General features: G+C 41.9%; 1 protein-coding gene across 5 annotated transcripts in view; it reads right to left on the reverse strand.

Moving 5' to 3' along the window:
* Positions 1–7,324: 7,324 nt before the first annotated feature.
* HNF4G (hepatocyte nuclear factor 4 gamma) overlaps positions 7,325–18,668 on the reverse strand; it is a 67,505-nt gene continuing 56,161 nt past the window's right edge. For 2 of the 5 annotated variants that reach the window (XM_083747910.1, XM_083747911.1), the window contains 2 exons: positions 17,911–17,966; positions 7,325–7,470 (listed from right to left, as the gene is read on the reverse strand). In XM_083747910.1, the coding sequence (XP_083604036.1) occupies positions 7,354–7,470; positions 17,911–17,966 (173 nt within the window). In that variant the 3' untranslated portion in view covers positions 7,325–7,353. Of the gene's footprint in view, positions 7,471–14,935; positions 17,967–18,668 lie in introns of those variants that run through there. The other 3 variants (XM_083747907.1, XM_083747909.1, XM_083747908.1) reach the window with 3 other exon arrangements.

Here is an 18,668-nt window from a genome sequence, read left to right on the forward strand (position 1 = left end):
CAAACAAGGATTTCCAAACTCCTCCAAGTACTTGTCCCCCCTGCCCACTCAACGCCCCCCCTCAATAGCCCCTCTTTTTAATAATGCCCACGTAGTCTATATCTGTCCCCAATAACACTCCCCCTCCCTGTTGCCCTAGTGGTATTTCCCAGGTCTCCCCTCCCCCCCACTCACTTCATGGTCTCGCCCAGCCTCCAATCCCATTGGCCTCCGCAGCTGCTCACGTTGGTCCACTCTAGGTAAGCCTTTTCTTCTTCAGCGCATGCCTTCGGCGCTGCTCTCTATTGGGCAGAAGGACTCGTCGGGTCGCGCTTCTGGTTGGCTAAGATGAATAAAACTTTGCCCCACATTCAAGCGAGTACTTACCGCCTACCGGTAAGTCAAAAAAAAGTGCGCAAGAATAAAAGGTGAAGGCTGGCGGCCGGTGGCAGCTACACGGGCCACATGATGAGGTCTGGCGGGCCTTGTGTTTGACACCCGTGGCTTAGGATATTATTAACCTCTAAATACCATAAACTGGAAGGGATGTGGGTGGCGCTGTGGGTTAAACCACAGAGCCTAGGACTTGCCAATCAGAAGGTCGGTGGTTCAAATCCCTGCAACGGGGTGGTAGGCATTTGTTTGGCAACACAAGAAACATTATTGATATTTTGGAGCTTTTACAAACAAAGCTAAACACTAGAGCGGTGCTAATCTTTATTGATGCGGAGAAAGCCTTTGACAATATTTCCTGGATGTTTATGAAGAAAAATTTGGAAGGGATGGGAGTGGGGCGGGGGTTTGAAAATGGAATAGAAGCAATATATTCAGAACAAAAAGCGAAATTGATAGTAAACAATGTGGTGACAGAGGAGTTTAAAATTGAAAAAGGGACACGGCAGGGGTGCCCCCTATCCCCCCTATTGTTTATTTCAGTTCTGGAGGTGCTATTGAACATGATTAGAAAGGACCGGTTGGTACAGGGAATTGAGGTCGGAGTGAAACAATATAAATTGAAAGCATTTGCAGATGACCTGGTATTAACATTGCAGGAGCCTGTCTCTAGTACTAAAAGAGTGTTAGAATTAATTTCGGACTTTGGTCGGGTGGCGGGATTTAAGCTGAACAAGCAAAAAACTAAGGTTATAGCAAAAAATTTGACAAGTACAGAAACAGATGAGTTTGTGAAAGTAACAGAATTAAATGTGGTTAAAAAAGTAAAATACCTAGGGGTGTATCTGACCTCCAAAAATTTGAATCTGTTTAAGGACAACTACGAGAAATGTTGGTCAGAAATCAAAAGAGATTTGGAAACATGGTCAAGATTGAAACTTTCCTTGTTGGGCCGAATAGCAGCTATAAAGATGAATGTATTGCCAAAAATGTTATTTTTGTTTCAGACCCTACAGATCGTGGACAAGGTGGAATGTTTTGGAAGGTGGCAGAAGGATATCTCTAAGTTTGTTTGGCAGGGCAAAAAGCCCCGAATAAAGTTTAAGATATTAACTGATGCGAAAGAAAGAGGGGGATTTGCCCTGCCAGACTTGAGGTTATATTACGAATCCGCAGCCTTCTGCTGGTTGAAAGATTGGATCTTACTGGAAAACACTGATGTCCTAGATCTGGAAGGGTTTGACAACGCCTTTGGGTGGCATGCATATTTGTGGTATGACAAGGTCAAAGCGCACAAACTGTTTAAAAACCACATTGTCAGGAGAGCAATTTTAATGGTCTGGACAAAATATAAAGACTTATTGGAGAGTAAGACTCCGAGGTGGCTCTCACCGGTGGAGGCCAAGGCACGTAAGAGACCTAATATGGAAGCCAATTGGCCTAAATATGAGGAAATTATTGAAAAGATTGGAGACAATTGGAGGTTGCAGAGCTTGGAAAAACTAAAAAACAAGGTGCGAGATTGGTTGCATTATGCACAAATTCAAGAAGTCTTTAAAGTAGACAAGAAGGTTGGATTCCAGGTGGAAAAATCGAAACTAGAGACAGAATTGTTAGAACCAAAAAGTAAACTACTTTCGAGAATGTATAACCTGCTGCTTAAATGGAATACTCAGGATGAGACAGTCAAATCCGCCATGATAAAGTGGGCGCAGGATTTGGGGCATAACATTATGTTTGAAGACTGGGAAAGGTTATGGAACACCGGAATGAAATTTACGGCATGTAGTGCCTTGAAGGAAAACATTATGAAAATGATATACCGGTGGTACATGACCCCAGTCAAGCTTGCTAAGATATATCACCTGTCTGATAATAAATGCTGGAAATGTAAAGAGGCGGAAGGGACATTTTTTCACCTCTGGTGGACCTGCCCGAAAGTGAAGGCCTTTTGGGAAATGATTCATAATGAACTAAAAAAGGTACTTAGATTTACCTTACCTAAGAAACCAGAGGCCTTCCTCTTGGGCATGGTGGACCAGAGAGTGCTTAAGAAGGACAGAACCTTTTTTATGTATGCTACTACAGCAGCAAGGATCCTGATTGCAAAACATTGGAAGACACAAGATTTACCCACACTGGAGGAATGGCACACGCAGTTGATGGACTACATGGAACTGGCCGAAATGACTGGCAGAATCCGAGACTTGGGAGAAGAAACATTCGAGGAGGATTGGAGAAAATTTAAAGACTATTTGGAAAAACATTATAAGTTGTATGAATGTTAAAAAACGCACTTTTTAGGAAATTCTAGCTTCAGTAATGTTAAATTAAAGAAATGGAAATTAAGGTACAAGGAGTCAGAGATAGAATAATGAAACAACTTTATTGTGTTAAAATGAAAACGTACATGATTTGGGCCATAATATATTTGAAATTGGGTAACATGATAAAAAGGAAGATACAATAAGTATTGAAACAAGTTAACAAATTGCAGACGTTATGCATCACAGAGAATGCAGGGTTGGGAGGACGTGGGGAAGTCCAACAGATTTGGAAAAAAGAGTAAGAAAAATTTGTAACTTTCCTTTTCTACTTTTATAATATGCTCTTTATTCTTTTTTCTGTATTTCATAAAACTAATAAAAAATATTATAAAAAAAACAAATCCCTGCAACGGGGTGAGCTTCCCTTGCTACCGGTCCCAGCTCCTGCCAACCTAGCAGTTCGTAAGCACATCAAAGTGCAAGTAGATAAATAGGTACCGCTCCGGCGGGAAGGTAAACGGTGTTTCTGTGCGCTGCTCTGGTTCGCCAGAAGCGGCTTAGTCATGCTGGCCACATGACCCAGAAGCTGTACGCCGGCTCCCTCGGCCAATAAAGTGAGATGAGTGCCGCAACCCCAGAGTCAGTCACAACTGGACCTAATGGTCAGGGGTCCCTTTACCTTTACCTTAAACTGGACAACCAGTTAGCTGTCTAAGGGAAAATGAATATCCCAGGGTCCCCAGTGGCTGGCATGCTTGTGGGAGTTGGGGACAGAAAATTTAGACCTCATTACCCTCCCAGTAATATAGCTGAGAGAACAATAGGAACCAAATTCAAAACTGGACGTATTAAAATATAAATAAGAAGGCTATTTCCTGACTTTTGGAGGGAAGGAACTCTGTTTTCTGAATCCAGTTCTGAACAGCGCAGAGAGACATTGCCCATCACTAGCAAAATGTCAAGCCCAAGTAGGCTTTGATTCCAAATATTATACACAAGGCACAGTAATGGCAATAATAAGAAAGCTTCCCATTTTTGTGTGAATTTAGAGAACTAAGTTCTCTGACTCTCATTCACATAGAACAGTTGCTATTTGCAGAACTGCAGCTAAGGTTATGATTGAAGAAGCTCAGACAAGTCAGATGAAGTCCTGGAAAGGACATCAGGAAAGAGTTGAAAATAGCAATAATACCGTGTAATGAAAAAAAAGAAAAACTAAAAAAGACCCCACAAATCCCCCTATAGGATAAAAAGGAAAATGGGATAGGGATGGGAATTCAATTGCCATAATAAAGCGACAAAAATGAAAAAGAGCAGCATCCATGCAGGGATGGTAATTGCCTTTGCATCCAGTGTCTAATGCTTGAAATAAAATAAAATAAAAAAGCTATAAAAGCAGAAAAACAGGAATAATCATCATCATCATAAACAGTTAGGTCCCATTGTGATTGATGGTCCTCCTGTGTCCAGTTTGCCTCTGCAAATTCAATTTGTAACCAAATAAATATTTGGCACTGCTTGCTGTAGTTCCTGCGACAGCAGCAAGAAATCATTTGCACATAAATAGATTTGTCCTCAAAAATGCAAAGCGTTCCATGTCCATCATCCCAGAGGTGAGACAATTCTTTACAGCTGATAACTACTTTTCCATAATGCCCAGTGCCAGGTAGGAGTGTCAAAGTTCTTTTTTTCTTCCACTGACAGGTGCTATGTGTCTCTAATAGGGTGCCCAAGTGTCCATTTTTTTCACATGATTTTTCAGATCAGTTCTTCACATTTCTGCAGCAATTTGTGGGGTTTTTTTAAAAAAAAGATCTTCATGACAATTTGTCAGCACTTCGGGTCTGAATTCCTCCTAATAAACATATTTTTTTGAATGCAGTTTTGACTAACATACAAATTTATGCAAGGGATTCCCCCACCCACATATAACACAATTGATAAGTTATTATACCCCAGCATATGGGGGGTTTTCTCCCCCCCCCCCTTTACACATTACTTGCCTGGAGAGCTGCATCGCAAAATTCAGAGAAGGGCACCGTTCAAAAAATGGCTGTTGTCAGGGGTTCAGAAGGAGAGACACAGGAGGGGGAGCAAATGGAGAGTGAGGAGGAGGAGTACGAGGGGGGCGCAGGCAGTGACAGTGGCCAGAGTTATTCCACAAGCCTCTCTAGCGAATCGGAGGACTCACAGAAGGGAGCGCCGGTGGCCCAAGCGAGGGGGGCTCCAGGGGGGAAGCCCCAGGAGGAAGGGGCTAGCGGGGAGTCCCTGAGCAGCAGTTGGAAATCAGGACCAGCTTCTCCACCAGAGCGCAGTGGGGAGGGGGGGTCCCAGGAGTCGGGACCAGTGTCCTCACCAACAGAGGGAGGAGAGGAGTCAGGTTTGGCAACGCCCACATCAGGAAGCGGGGAAACGGTCAGAAGGAAAGTCACCGGCTGGGCGCGCGCGCCAAGTTCAAATGTACAGGAGCGCGGCACAGCGGGGAGCCCGGGAAGGGAGCCAGGTCCTAAAGCCCGCCGGAGGGAGGGGCAAGACTCAGGAGGCTCAGCGTCAGAGGAGTCCAGGAAGGAGGAAACCCCAGAGGGCAGAAGGACCCAGCGAAGGAAAGAACAGCGTAAGAGGTGGAGCCGGGCTAGAATCTTAAACTGGTGTGGGTGGAGCAGTGAGTCAGAGGGGACTTAGCCGGTCTAGCGTCGAGACGTGGGTCTGCGCGCCCAGAGCTTGGAAATGGAAACTAAACTTTAATAAAGACTTTTGTATATAACATCCACTGGGCGTTGGTCCTCTGTGAGCTGGGACCTAGCGGCAGTCCTGACAGCTGTGTTTTAGTTCTTGTATTATTCTGGGAAGTGCAACTCAGGTAGGTTTGTGTTTAAATGAGTACTGGATCAACATTTTTCCTTCATCCCTTAGCCTGGCCCCAACTCTATGAGTTATAACCTTTTTTTAAAAAAAATTGTTTATTCCAATTATTATTATATACCACTTTTTACTTCCAAGGAGCTCAAGGTGGGGTACATGGTTCTCCTCCCCCCCCCCATTTCATCCTCACAACAACCCTGTGAGGTAGGTTAGGCAAAAGATGAGGATGATGAAGAAGAAGAGTTTGGATTTGATATCCCGCTTTATCACTCCCTTTAAGGAGTCTCAAAGCGGCTAACATTCCTCCTTCCCCCACAACAAACACTCTGTGAGGTGAGTGGGGCTGAGAGACTTCAGCAAAGTGTGACTAGCCCCAAGGTCACCCAGCAGCTGCATGTGGAGGAGCGGAGACGCGAACCCGGCTCCCCAGATTACGAGTCCACCACTCTTAACCACTACACCACACTGACTCTCCACACTGGCCCAAGGTCACCCAGTGAGCTTCATGACTGAGTGGGGATTCAAACCCTGGTCTCCGAACACTCCTAGGGGCTGAGGTCCCTTTGACCCTCACAATAAAATATTTGAGTTGATGGCCATTGCCATTCAACTGGTGTGTTTTCACCACATCATGTGATTGATTATATGGGGCAGGGCTTACCTACCCCTTATAATTTATTCAAGATGGCACTCCTGGTTGTAAGGACACTCCCCAAGCAGACTGTGAGGGATGCAGAGGGGTGCAGAAGAAAGGAGAGGAAGGGTACTTGGGCTGTCACCATTATGTTTAATATTCTTCAAATTGGAATAGAAGCCTATTGCAATACAGACATGACTATGATCCCCTCCTCACGTCTCTTCAGAGATGAAGCAGGAAACCAAGATAATTCAGATTACAAGAGGTGTAGTGGATTAATTTGTGGTGGAAGTAAAAGAAAGAAAGTTGTGACAAGGGTATTAGTTAACAACGTCCAGCAAGAATTCCAGAAGAGCTGTTCTTGCTTTACAAATGCACTGGACTTTTTGAAGATATTTCTGGCACGAAAGATAAAAGGAGCGTTAAGTGCATTATATATTTAAATTTTCCAAAGGTATTTGAAAAGGTAGCACGCAAGTGGCTTGTTTTGAAAATAAAGACCCACACGGTACAGCAGAAGGAAGAAATTGAATAAAGAAGAGGAGAGGTGATAGTGGGGAAAAGAAGGAATAATGAATATAATGCATTTCTTTAATGATGGGCCTATTCTCCTGAGAAGTCTGACAAGCATCAAAGATAACCCTGCTGCATGGAACCAGTGCAACTGTGCCTTTGAAATGTAATCTCACAAATATGCTGTCATTTGACTGCAAGAGCAAAAATGTTTATCTACAATGCAAAATTTTCTTTATCTTGGGTTTTTGAATTAAGCTTCCTTCTTGGTGCCAGACAAGAATAATTACTACTATTTCTAAATAACTGTGTGTGGTATCTTTAAACAACTGGGAGCAGACACATTGAACTCCTTTGTGTGTTGTGGAGCACCATACAAGAAAAGATAGTGAAGAAGAAAACAGGAAAGCACAGTCCTTCAATGGCTTGTATACTGATGTCTCTCAGCTGACGCATGATCACTTCATGCTGAAAGGAGACAAGTGATGCACATAGAATTTCCTCCGCAGGGGTGGGAACACTGGTCAATCAAAGCTCTTGCCCCCATAGAGAGAACCTACATCCATCTTCTCCAACTTGGTGCTCATTAGGTTTTTTTGATTGCAGCTCCTAGTCATTGTTGCCAATTGTCAGAGATGATTAAAGTTGTTGTAGACCAACATCTAGAAGGCGCCAGGTTGGATAAGGCTGCCTTATATACCTTCAAGTTGCTTCCTTCAGACTGAACCAATCACACGTCAGCTGAGGGATGTTGCTATCACATGTATCATCTTTTGTCAGGGTGCTGTCAGCGGCTCCTAGTTGGTTGCCCAGGAAATTCTAAAGACAAGGAAAAGTTTCTTACAGTCCTTTTTTATTTCAAACTTTACAGAGAGAGGCTATAGAACCCAGCCTCTTGGATAATGGCATTGTCCCGAGTAAATCTCCACTCCCCGTCTCGCCCACTTCCTCATTCGTCACTTCTACGTGTGCTGCTTCGTGCCCTCTGTCTTTGAGCTCTTTGCTCTCCTGCTTTTAAGGCTTGCCGGGTTCTGGGAGATGGAGGGTCTGGAATACTTTCTAGTAACAATATGTTAACCAGCTGCTGCTCTGGCTCTGCCTGCTCCCATGATTGCGCAACTCCCCCCCCCCTCATCTGCCTCTGAGCTGTGACCTCCCTCAAACCCCTCTTGCACAACTATACGGTCTTCCTCCTCCTCCTCCCTGGAAGGGTCAGGATGAGGAGAGGGTCTCCACCACCACTCCTCCTCTGCCCAGCCCCTGACATCTTTGAAGGAGCAGAGCTAGCCCAGTGCATTTCTGCTGGCTCCCATATGTGTGCTAAGCCTCCACAAACCATCTTTCTTTTCATGTCCATTGCATTAGAAGTGGGCAATTTGTTGATTAAAAGAGAGTGGCTTCTAACTAGGTTTTAGCCAGAGTAGACCCCCTGAGATAAATGAGCATGTCTAAGTTTTGTTCATCTATTTCAATGGGTCTACTCTGAGTAAAACTTAATTGAAACCACCCAAATTACCTACACTGATTGCTTTCTCAGCTGTCCTTTCTGTTGCAAGCGTACACCATGTTGTAACTGACCTGATAGATCTGGCAAAAGCTTTCATATCATGCCTGGTGCCAGATGTTGACCACATTAGATCAAGCACCCTGTGGGCTTGGGGAGGGCTTGTTAGCAGCTCAACTTAATTGCATTCAACTTAATTGCATTCCTAGATAGCCCTGCAAATTCTTTTCAGCCGTGAGCCAATCTCAGTACCCATTCATCTGTGAGCCAATCACTGCCATTTTAAATTGCCAAAAGTAATTTCATTTATCTTTTGGTCCGGGCATTGCATTTGGGGTAGTTTAAGATCGTTGGCAGCCAACATGGATAGGAACTGAGGATTGCTCCAGTTCTGCCACTCAGGGGTGGCAGAGAAAGCATGGCAGCTCCTGCAAGCACCCCAAACAGGGCTGGACCCTTCCCTGATTTGGGGGTTGGGGTTGGGAGGGGTCATGGTTGGCCCCATGCCAAAGGCTCTATGAAGTCTGACACCAGCCCTGCTTCATCTGTTAGTGGTGACCATAACATTTGCTATTGCACAGAGAAAGATTCCTAAGGAATCCTGACCAGAACAGCAGCAATAAGTGTCCACAAGCCCTTTTCTACAATACATAATGTTCTTCAGATGTGTGTTGAGAAAGGAATCTGGCAGTGTAATCAAAACTTGGTTAAACCATCATACTTCATTTATGGCACCACTGAAGTCTGGAATTCATTCTGCATGAGCCATATTCACAGTGAACGAATGTGTGGTTTGCTTTTTCTTGCATTTGATAATTGTGGCATATGACTTAATTGATAAGCACCCCTTGTGACTATGGCAAAGGATGGAAAAGGATGTTATGTCTATTTCTATGAGGAAGAGGAACCACTGAGTCCTGTTGATTTCAGTTGCACAGGCTGAATGACCCAAACTTGTAAGTTTCACGGTGGATGTTATTTCATAGAATATAAACATGTTGTCTCAGTAGTGATACTGCTTTCTTTTGTCCTCCAAGCCTGATTTCTGATTATTTCACTTCCTTATTAAGTTCTCTACAACTTGCCCTGGTGCTCAAAATGGGTGAAGCTGTTCTGTCATATTAGTAGAAAGTGCTTGTTGCCTTTCTGCTACTTCAACAGCAACGCTTGAGCAATGCTATGTCACTTCATTCAATTTTCAGCCCTCATCGCCTTCCTTTTCTCAGTTTTGATCAAAGTCAAAGGAAGTTGGTGGTTTTGCTCTGAATAAATGTCGAAGAGCCATTTCCTTTTCTTTTTTTATTCTGAAAATAATGCATTTGATTAAAACTGACATGTGCATTCCTAGAAAATTTTAGCAGATTATTCAGTGGCCATTTCATGACACTGATGAAGTTTGCAAGAGTGGGATGGCAACCTATCTGTATGCATTGAGAAGCAGGTCCCACTCCATTCAATGAGAATTGCTTCCAAATAATTATGAAAACAGTTGCAGCAACTGTGTCATGAAAAGAGCAAGTTTTATGCATAAACAGTCATACGTTGGGTTGCGAATGCTGTGGGTTACTTCTGAGTTTTGGTGCTCGCGCATGCGCAAAACCACTAAATCACATTTTGAGCATGCGCAGAAGAGCTGAATCACATCACGTGCATGCACAGACGCAGCGCTGTGGGTTGCGAATGCTGCGGGTTGTGAACGTGCCTCCTGCATATATCACGTTCACAACCCGAGGTTCCACTGTATATTGTATTTTCATAAACTGCAACTAGGTAAAGGTAAAGGGACCCCTGACCATTAGCTCCAGTCGTAGACGACTCTGGGGTTGCGGCGCTCATCTCGCTTTATTGGCCAAGGGAGCCAGCCTACAGCTTCTGGGTCATGTGGCCAGCATGACTAAGCCGCTTCTCGTGAACCAGAGCAGTGCACGGAAACACCGTCTACCTTCCCATCGGAGCTGTACCTATTTATCTACTTGCACTTTGATGTGCATTCAAACTGCTAGGTAGTGTTCAGATAGATATTAATGAGTTTGAATTCCTCCAAGTTCTGTGAACCCCTAACTCTTAAATATTTAACCTTATGTATTAAACATACTCGGGTTATAATCCAGACAGACCTAAACTCATTCAAAACCCATTGACTTCAATGGAAGCATCAATCCATGCTTAAATCTCTCACATTGAGATGGATCTAAAATAAGGCTGTTGCTTGTAAGGAAGCTAACTTTTATATGAATTTCACTGTGACCAGTGCTGCAATCCTATACACACCAGGAACAGCCTCATTGAACTCAACTGGGTATTTTTCTGAGTAGACACGATAGGATTGCATTCTTCGAGATAAGAAAGTACAGTAATACCTCTGCGAATGTCCGCCTCGTCTAGCATCCATTCCTGTGAACATCCGTGACAAACCCGGAAGTACCAGAATGAGTTACTTCTGGGTTTGCAGCTTGTGCATGCACAGAAATGCTAAATTGTGCATGTGCAGAAGCACAAACCGCTCCACACGTGTGCACAGATGCAGCACTTTGCCCTGCGTCCTTTTCTGCGAGTGACTGGGGCTCTGGAATGGATCCTTGTCGCAAAACAAGGTACGACTGTAGATGAATGAATGTGTCAATCTACTCTTAACAGTCTTTAACTTAGGGTGGAGGTTGTGTGTAGGGTTCAGCATGAATACCTTTCACAACTGTATTTTTTCATTCAGTGATTTCACTGATAGCAAAACTATTTCTGGGAACAAAGGTAATTTAAATGGTCTGTTATTCTGCAAGTTTGCACCCATTTTGAGTACATTCTTTATATTTTAATGTTGACAGTTACTCATGGATGAGCGCTGTTAAGATCCAGCAGTTCTACAGCCTAGGAGCAAGACTTTGTTTAGCACACCAACCTGCTTTGACTAAATCCCAGGGGAAGAGCAGTCGAAGAACTGTTTAGATTGAAAGCTGCCATCTCCACAAGTTGGACACAAATTCACAATTGGGTCATCAAATGTTCGAACTACATGGCTGCTGCTATTGTCTGCCATAAGAATCTCCATTTTCCTTGCACTTGACAGTAGCAAAAATGAAATATGAAGTTGTAAGAAGATATGAAAATATGAAATGGAGAAAGAAATACTTGACTCTGGCTTTGATGGAAATCTATGTGTATTGAATTTATTTTGGCTGGTGTATAAAAACTTTTTAATCTATGCCACTTTTTTTGCCAAAGTAATTTTTCAGCTGCTGTATTTATGTACTTGTTCTACATCAAAGTTGTTTTTGAATTCCCAGAGATCCTGAATCTGCTTCTCCCTTTCTACCTGCACTTTGAATATGTAGATTTCTTCCCAAAACTTAGAAGTTCAAACTGTGGCCACTGGCTATAAAGCTGAGCAATTTCAAAAAAAGTAATCATCTAGAGTGCTGTATGGCTACCATTTTTTATATTCCTTCTTGTTTTCTTTTCTTTATTCAGGTACGTAAGCAGAGTGTAATATGGATAGTTACCATATTTTTCTGTCTATAAGATGCCCCCATGTATAAGACGCCCCTTATTTTGTGGGACTCCGATTTAAGAAAATGGGGAGAGATCTATCCGTGTATAAGACGCCCCCAGATTTTGGACATTATTTTTTAGGGGGAAAACCTAGTCTTATACATAGAAAAATATGGTAGATAGCCGCAGATAATTCTATTTAAACTATACAAAGGTCAGATCAACTTTAGAGGATCTTTCCCCATGTTAATAGATAAACTTTATAATAAAGGTTGTGCTTTTGTATCAGTGCCTTTTTTTATAAATAACTCCTTCCATCCATCCCAGAGCTTTGAAGAACAGTAAGCTACATTCTACCTATGCAAAAGCATTCAGGAGGGACTGAGCAGGCCAAGTAGGAGCGTGGTCCATTGTGAGGGCATGAGCTGGGGAGAATCTGCAGGGCCAGATATGCAGGCCTTGCTGGCTGTGTCCATTTCCTGGGCCTGAGGCTCCCAACCTCTGCATTAGAGGAAGGCCACCTTTAGATCCAAGCCATAAAGGTAAAGGTAAAGGTACCCCTGCCCGTACGGGCCAGTCTTGACAGACTCTGGGGTTGTGCGCCCATCTCACTCAAGAGGCCGGGGGCCAGCGCTGTCCGGAGACACTTCCGGGTCACGTGGCCAGCGTGACAAAGCTGCATCTGGCGAGCCAGAGCTGCACACGGAAACGCCGTTTACCTTCCCGCTGGTAAGCGGTCCCTATTTATCTACTTGCACCCGGAGGTGCTTTCGAACTGCTAGGTTGGCAGGCGCTGGGACCGAACGACGGGAGCGCACCCCACCGCAGGGATTCGAACCGCCGACCTTTCGATCGGCAAGCCCTAGGCGCTGAGGCTTTTACCCACAGCGCCACCTGCGTCCCGATCCAAGCCATAATTTGTATCAAATAATTCTTTTTGCCAAGAGGAACATTAAATGGGCAGTTTATTTGAAACACACAACAATTGAGAAGTTTTTTTAAAAATGCATTTGCCCACCTACAGATACCATCAATGTGGAAAATATTACCTCTAGCCTTCATCATGAGCACTGTAAAGAAGGGCCAAGAGGAAAACAATTTTTCTTGCCTTAAAACAGTCTGGGCTCTATCTTTTTAAATCACTTCCCTGTGGCCTTATTACCTCATATTTAAGGCACGATTTGCTTTAGCAAATCATTTGGAAAGGAGGTAGGGATATACTGTTCCTTATTCCTTTTCCATTACTAACACGAAGTAGGCCATTTGAACAAGTAGTCCACTAAGGAAATGTTGCTTGCTGGGTAGACAGATGGTGGCTAGGACTGGCATTTGCCTATTTCAGGTGTCACCAACCTTTTAAGATACATTTGGATTTTTGAGTGTGTGTTATGGGTGCCACCCCATCTGGTCACTTCTCTTTTTCCCTCCCTCCGATCAGCTCCCCATGAAGAGAAAGTGAGATTTTATTTTTCAAAGGGATCTGGTTAAAGCTGGATCCAGTAGAATTAATCTGAAAAGTACAAAGAGCTTCAGGAGGCAGCGGGAAAGAATGCCATTCTTTCTCTACAACATGACTCTACTTTATCACTTTCTCAAACAAAATTCATTACTTGTTTTACCACAATAAATTTAATCAGGCAATGCCATTATGGGTTCCTTAACTCTTTAGAAGTACAAAGAGCATAGCATGTCTCATAGCTATATAAGTGAGCAGCAAGGTAGCCAGATTTGCTGGTGGTGTCAAATTGTTCAGGGTGGGTGAAACAAAAATGGATTGTGAGGTGTTCCAAAAGATCTCCGTAACTTTGGTGAATGGGCAGTAAAATGGCAAATGCAATACAATGTAAGCAAGGGTGTACATTTCAGCAATAAATAAATCCTAATTTCACATCCACCCTAATGGAGTCTATACTGTGGATGATTATGGCTGAATCTACAGGCATATGGAAAACACAGTGAAAATGCTTTTTTAAAAAACGTTTTGAAAAATATATTGAATTTGACATAGCTCACCATCGCCATCTAGTGTCACATTCGTATACTGCAATTTACAACACACTCAAAACGTTTTAGTTGCAGCTGTATAGCTCAGTCCCAGGAATGAGATCTTGGCGTCTCAGTGAACAGTTCAATGAATATGTTGATCCAGTGTGGAGCAGTTAATGAAAACGGCAAATTCCATCATTATGAAAAGGATTGAAGAATTGCCAGTTTAATAATAACATCATTATACAAATGTATGGTGCAATCACAATTGAAATGTTGTGTACAGTTTTGGTTCCCTCCCTTAAAAAGGATATCGTAGAGCTGGGAAAAGCTCAGTAAAGAACAACCAAAACTGTTGGTTGGAGTAACTAGTTGGTTGGAGTAACAAAATGTGTAGCTTTTCAAGTTTATACATAAAAATAAGGGACATGATAGAGATATAAACAACTATGCAAGATGTGAAGAAAATGGATAGAAGGGGAAAATCTTCCTCATAATACTAGAGCCTGAGAGTACACGATGCTACTGAATGTTGGAAGAGTCAGGAGAAATAAAAGAAAATAAGTTTGCATACAGTGCAGTTAAACTATGGAATTCCTACCAACAGGATGTTGTGATGGCCAGAAACTTAGGTGAGTTTTATAAAGGATTAGACAGATTCATGGACAAGAACATCATCACTAGCTATGTTCTGCAACCACTGTTGGAAGAAGTATGCCTCTGAATACCACTTGGGGAAAGTGCTGTTGCCCTTATGTTCTGCTTGAGGGCTATGGATAAGCATCTGGTTGACCACTGTGAAAACAGGCTGCTGAACTAGGTAGGTCTTTGACCTGATCCACTAGAATGTACATGCAGAGACTGTAAATTATTTTCCTTTTAAAAATTGAAAAAAGACACATAGATCAAAAACATACAATTATCTGACCGGAGAAGAATTAATCTCATCCATTCTTCCCTGAATTAAATCACACATAATTTTCTGATCTGAAACCTCAAAAAGCAAAAAAAAGGGGGGGGGGATGGAACTCTATTAACTTACAGTACAATAGCTGCCATCCCCAAAGAGCAATCTCACCTCTTAGAAATTCTAAGGATTTCAATGAACTGAGTAAGAAATAGAAGGAATTTAGCCTAATTAAAGCTCTAACCGATGCAGTTTGAGCTGTGATGTGGTTCTCATCTGATTTCAATAACAGTTTAACTTTTTCTGCTCATAGTTATGACAGCCAATTTTTGTAAAAACAACTCAACAACCCAACATTGCTGTTTACATTATGCAAAGAAAAAAAGTTACTTCAAGGCCCATTTAACATTCATATGTTTTCAATATCTGTTTATTGAGCATTGATGAAAAACAGTCTATCTGAAAACATTTGCAGCAGCCATTTCATGGCTACTCAAGCCAACATCCATACATTACATCATGGTTCAAACAGCTCAGCACAATATACCATTCGAACAAAGCCAGTCATTTTGATTTTGTACAATTAGGCTTACAAAAATAATTTTACACCTAGAAAATAAATCAGATTCTCAATAAATTACAATATACTTACTATTTAACAAGGAAAAGCATTGTATAAAATAGATAACAATATTAAGAGTTTCAAAAAGGAAAAGAGCTTCATTTCATTTGGCAGTCTAGGAAATCATTTAGTCATTCATCTGAGAGCTATGTACAGTGTTAAGCACCAAAAAACTCTGCTCCTCTGCTTTCTTGCTGCAGTGCTCAGGTAACAATAGACACTTGGACCAGATAGGAAGTATCCACAATTTGGACCTGCCTCCTTCACCATCACCACTTTATCTTGTCCTATCCCATCATGAAATGGAAGCCCAAAGGGCAAGGCAAAGTAGAGGTACAGGACCTTGGAGAGCTCCAGGTGATCCACCTACTACTCCAACTACTCCCTTTTATGGCACTCAACCCAGATTGCCATGCTCAGGCTAACTCACTCCCACTCTTGCTGTTCGTTCCCTCTTGGTTTGTTGCCTATGCCAGAGGTCCAGTGATGTGGTATTTGGGACTCTAGGTGGAGAAGCATTTTCTGGGCATTCCTGTGCAAAGGTCTCAGCTCAGGGCCAGTGCTGGACCTGTGTCTGGATTAAACAAATTAATGGAGGGTGAGCCTATTAATGGCTACTATCCAAGATGGCTATGTTCTGCCTCCACTGTTGAAGGCAGTATGCCTCTGAATGCCAGATGCTCAGAATCACACCTGGGGGGGAAGTGCTATTGCATTCAGGCTTCCCATAAGTATCTAGTTGGGCACTATGAGAACAATATGGTGAACCAGATGGGCCACTTGCCTCAAAGAGTAGGCTCTTCTTATGTTCTTATATCTAACTTTTCCATAGCCTTTACTGCAGGGCCTTCTGGGATCTGCTACCCAGAGTGGGCATGATGACACAACCTAATCTCTATTAGGAACAACTTTGGTGTAAGAAAGGCGCCATGACATTGGTCCAATGGTTTTGATGTCACCGGAAAAGCATGACAAAGAACTGAACTGCAACAGCTTTGATACTATGCCGATAACATCAGAAGGGTCTACAGTTGTAAAATCTATGGATATTTTAAAGTCACGTGGGAGATGTTTTCCCATTTGTTTGTTTTTTCTAGAACAAAAGAGAGAAATTTGGGGGGAAATTGAAATATATCCAGTACTTGCTTATAAAAGCTAAACTCACTTTGCTCATTAAAAAACTTAGCACAACACATAACATTGTGCTATTCAGTATGTGAAACTTTTTTAGTTGCATGACATTTTAAATTGGGTATGCTTATTTTTATTGATTAAAAATCCAGCGTATGACATGATATTGTAAGCTTTTGGTATCAAAGTCTTTTGTAGTCCCCCTCCCTTTTTTGCCAGCTGGGAAAATAGAGAAAGATAGAAGATGAAAATATAAACCATCAACATTTGAAGGTCTTGTATGAACTGAAGCAAGCTTCTCGACACTTTCCTGTCTGCGTGTTATAAGAGGGCATGTGTCTATTTTCTAACATTCATCCATTTATTTCGCTTGCTACAAAAAATGCAAAATAGAATCAACAGTCAGGGGCTGTGCTTGTTAGGCTACTAGCTAACAACGTATTCTATACTGAAAAATATTTAGATGTACTTATCAAGTGATAAGACTGTTGCTTGTTTAGTAACCAAGGCAAACATAGTACCAATGCTTTAATCACTAATATTCCCAACTTTGAATGTTGGAACTAAAAAAATTGCAGCTGTGTGTATTGGCTACAACAGTGCTATTTTAGAACACTGCTCTATTCATTCTAATAGAATACTTCAGAAGATATGTGCTTTTTTTTTTCAATTTCCCCCAAAATTTCTAATTTTTCCACTTCTGGAGAAAGTGTAAATGGGGAAAATATTTCTCCACTTTTTGCTAACATCCTTATTTAATTCTTTTAAAAATTATAGTTCACATTTTGAATAGTAGCTTTTCAAAAACCCACAGTTCAACATTAAAAGCAGAACTTATTTACAAAAGACTCTTACTTAAGAGCAAAAGACAATACATTTTTAAACAAATCCCACAGCAGTATTCACTGACTTAAAATAAATTCCATTGAAATTAAGGAGATTTGCTTCCACATAGGTTAGAATCCAATGCATACTTGCCTGAGAGTAAGCTCCACTGAACACAATGGGTCTTATTTTCGAGTAAACATGTACAGGATTTCACTATACAATTCACACATACGTCACATAGATGCTTGCAGGAAGTATTTTGGCTTTCAACCTCCATTGTATATTCAAGAAAATGAGACACCTGCTTTGATTAACTGTTAAAACTACTTGCTTTGCTGTTTCATTATTTCTAAATTTCAGCTTGCAGTTCTATTAAAATCAGGCTTTGCATTCCGCTAGTGATACTTAAGACTTTTTCATGTATAAGGGGACAATAAATTAAATTTCTTCAATACTGATTCAAACGCATTGCATACAGGAAACAGCTTCCCCTTCTCCGTTCACCTACTTGCACCCACAAATTATATCTGAATTCAAGCTTTTTTTAAAAAAAAAAGTGTTAGTAAAAGTGATTTATTTGTTGTTTTCTTATATATATATAAAGAAACTTTTCCAAAGGGAACTGTACTTGTCTCTTTAACAGCAGATCTGAGTTATCTGTCCTGAGTTTTCCAGTGTCACAATGGCTTAATGCAGTGCTTGTATTACAAAAAGAAGAAGCATTGATCAGTATCACAATGGCTTTTGTTTTGGAAGAGATTGCTGTGAAATAACCGTAACTTGGTTTGCAGCTACCTTGTATTCCGGACCAGAGCCTTGTGGAGGTGAAGGCAGAGGAGTTTCGGGAGTTGCTGGGGAAGAATTGAAAAGGAATTATCAGTAATCAAATCAAGCTTCTCTTAACTTAGGGCTGCGTTGAAACAAGAGGCAGGGAATGTGCTTTTCATGAACGTTTTTCACCTGCCGTGAAGAAGTCACTACTATTTCAGTGAGGGCTTGAACGTGGGAAATATGTCTACAGGGGCTTTCCAGTTGCCAAGGCCTTTCAGCGGATGCTGACTCTCCCAATGCAGCATAGTAGCTTCAGCTCCACAGTCAATTTGGACTGAGGCACCACCACCTCCCTATACCCTTTAGAGTGAGGACACTGGCTTGTTGGTCCTCAGTGCCATCATCATGTAGCCCAGTGTTTCCCAAACTCAGCCCTCCAGCTATTTTTGGACTACAATTCCCATCATCCCTAGCTAGCAGGACCAGTGGCCAGGGGTGATGGGAACTGTAGTCCAAAAACAGCTGGAGTTTGGGAAACTCTGATGTAGCCAACTCTTTTATTTCATGAATTTTTATTTACTTTGTAGAATTTATATAAATTCTATATTGTCAAAACAAAACAAAAAACCCCAAAACCTAAAACATCTAATCTTATTGGTTACATGGTATTGTGGCATCATCATATTTAATGAAGGATCTGCAGTTGGCTGAGATAACATCTAAAGAAAGCCCAGAGGGAGAAATGATATCAAAGAAAGAGCAAACTACAAAATGAATACTGT

The sequence above is a fragment of the Podarcis gaigeae genome, assembly GCF_964106915.1.
Source record: "Podarcis gaigeae genome assembly, chromosome: 7".
Taxonomy (NCBI): domain Eukaryota; kingdom Metazoa; phylum Chordata; class Lepidosauria; order Squamata; family Lacertidae; genus Podarcis; species Podarcis gaigeae.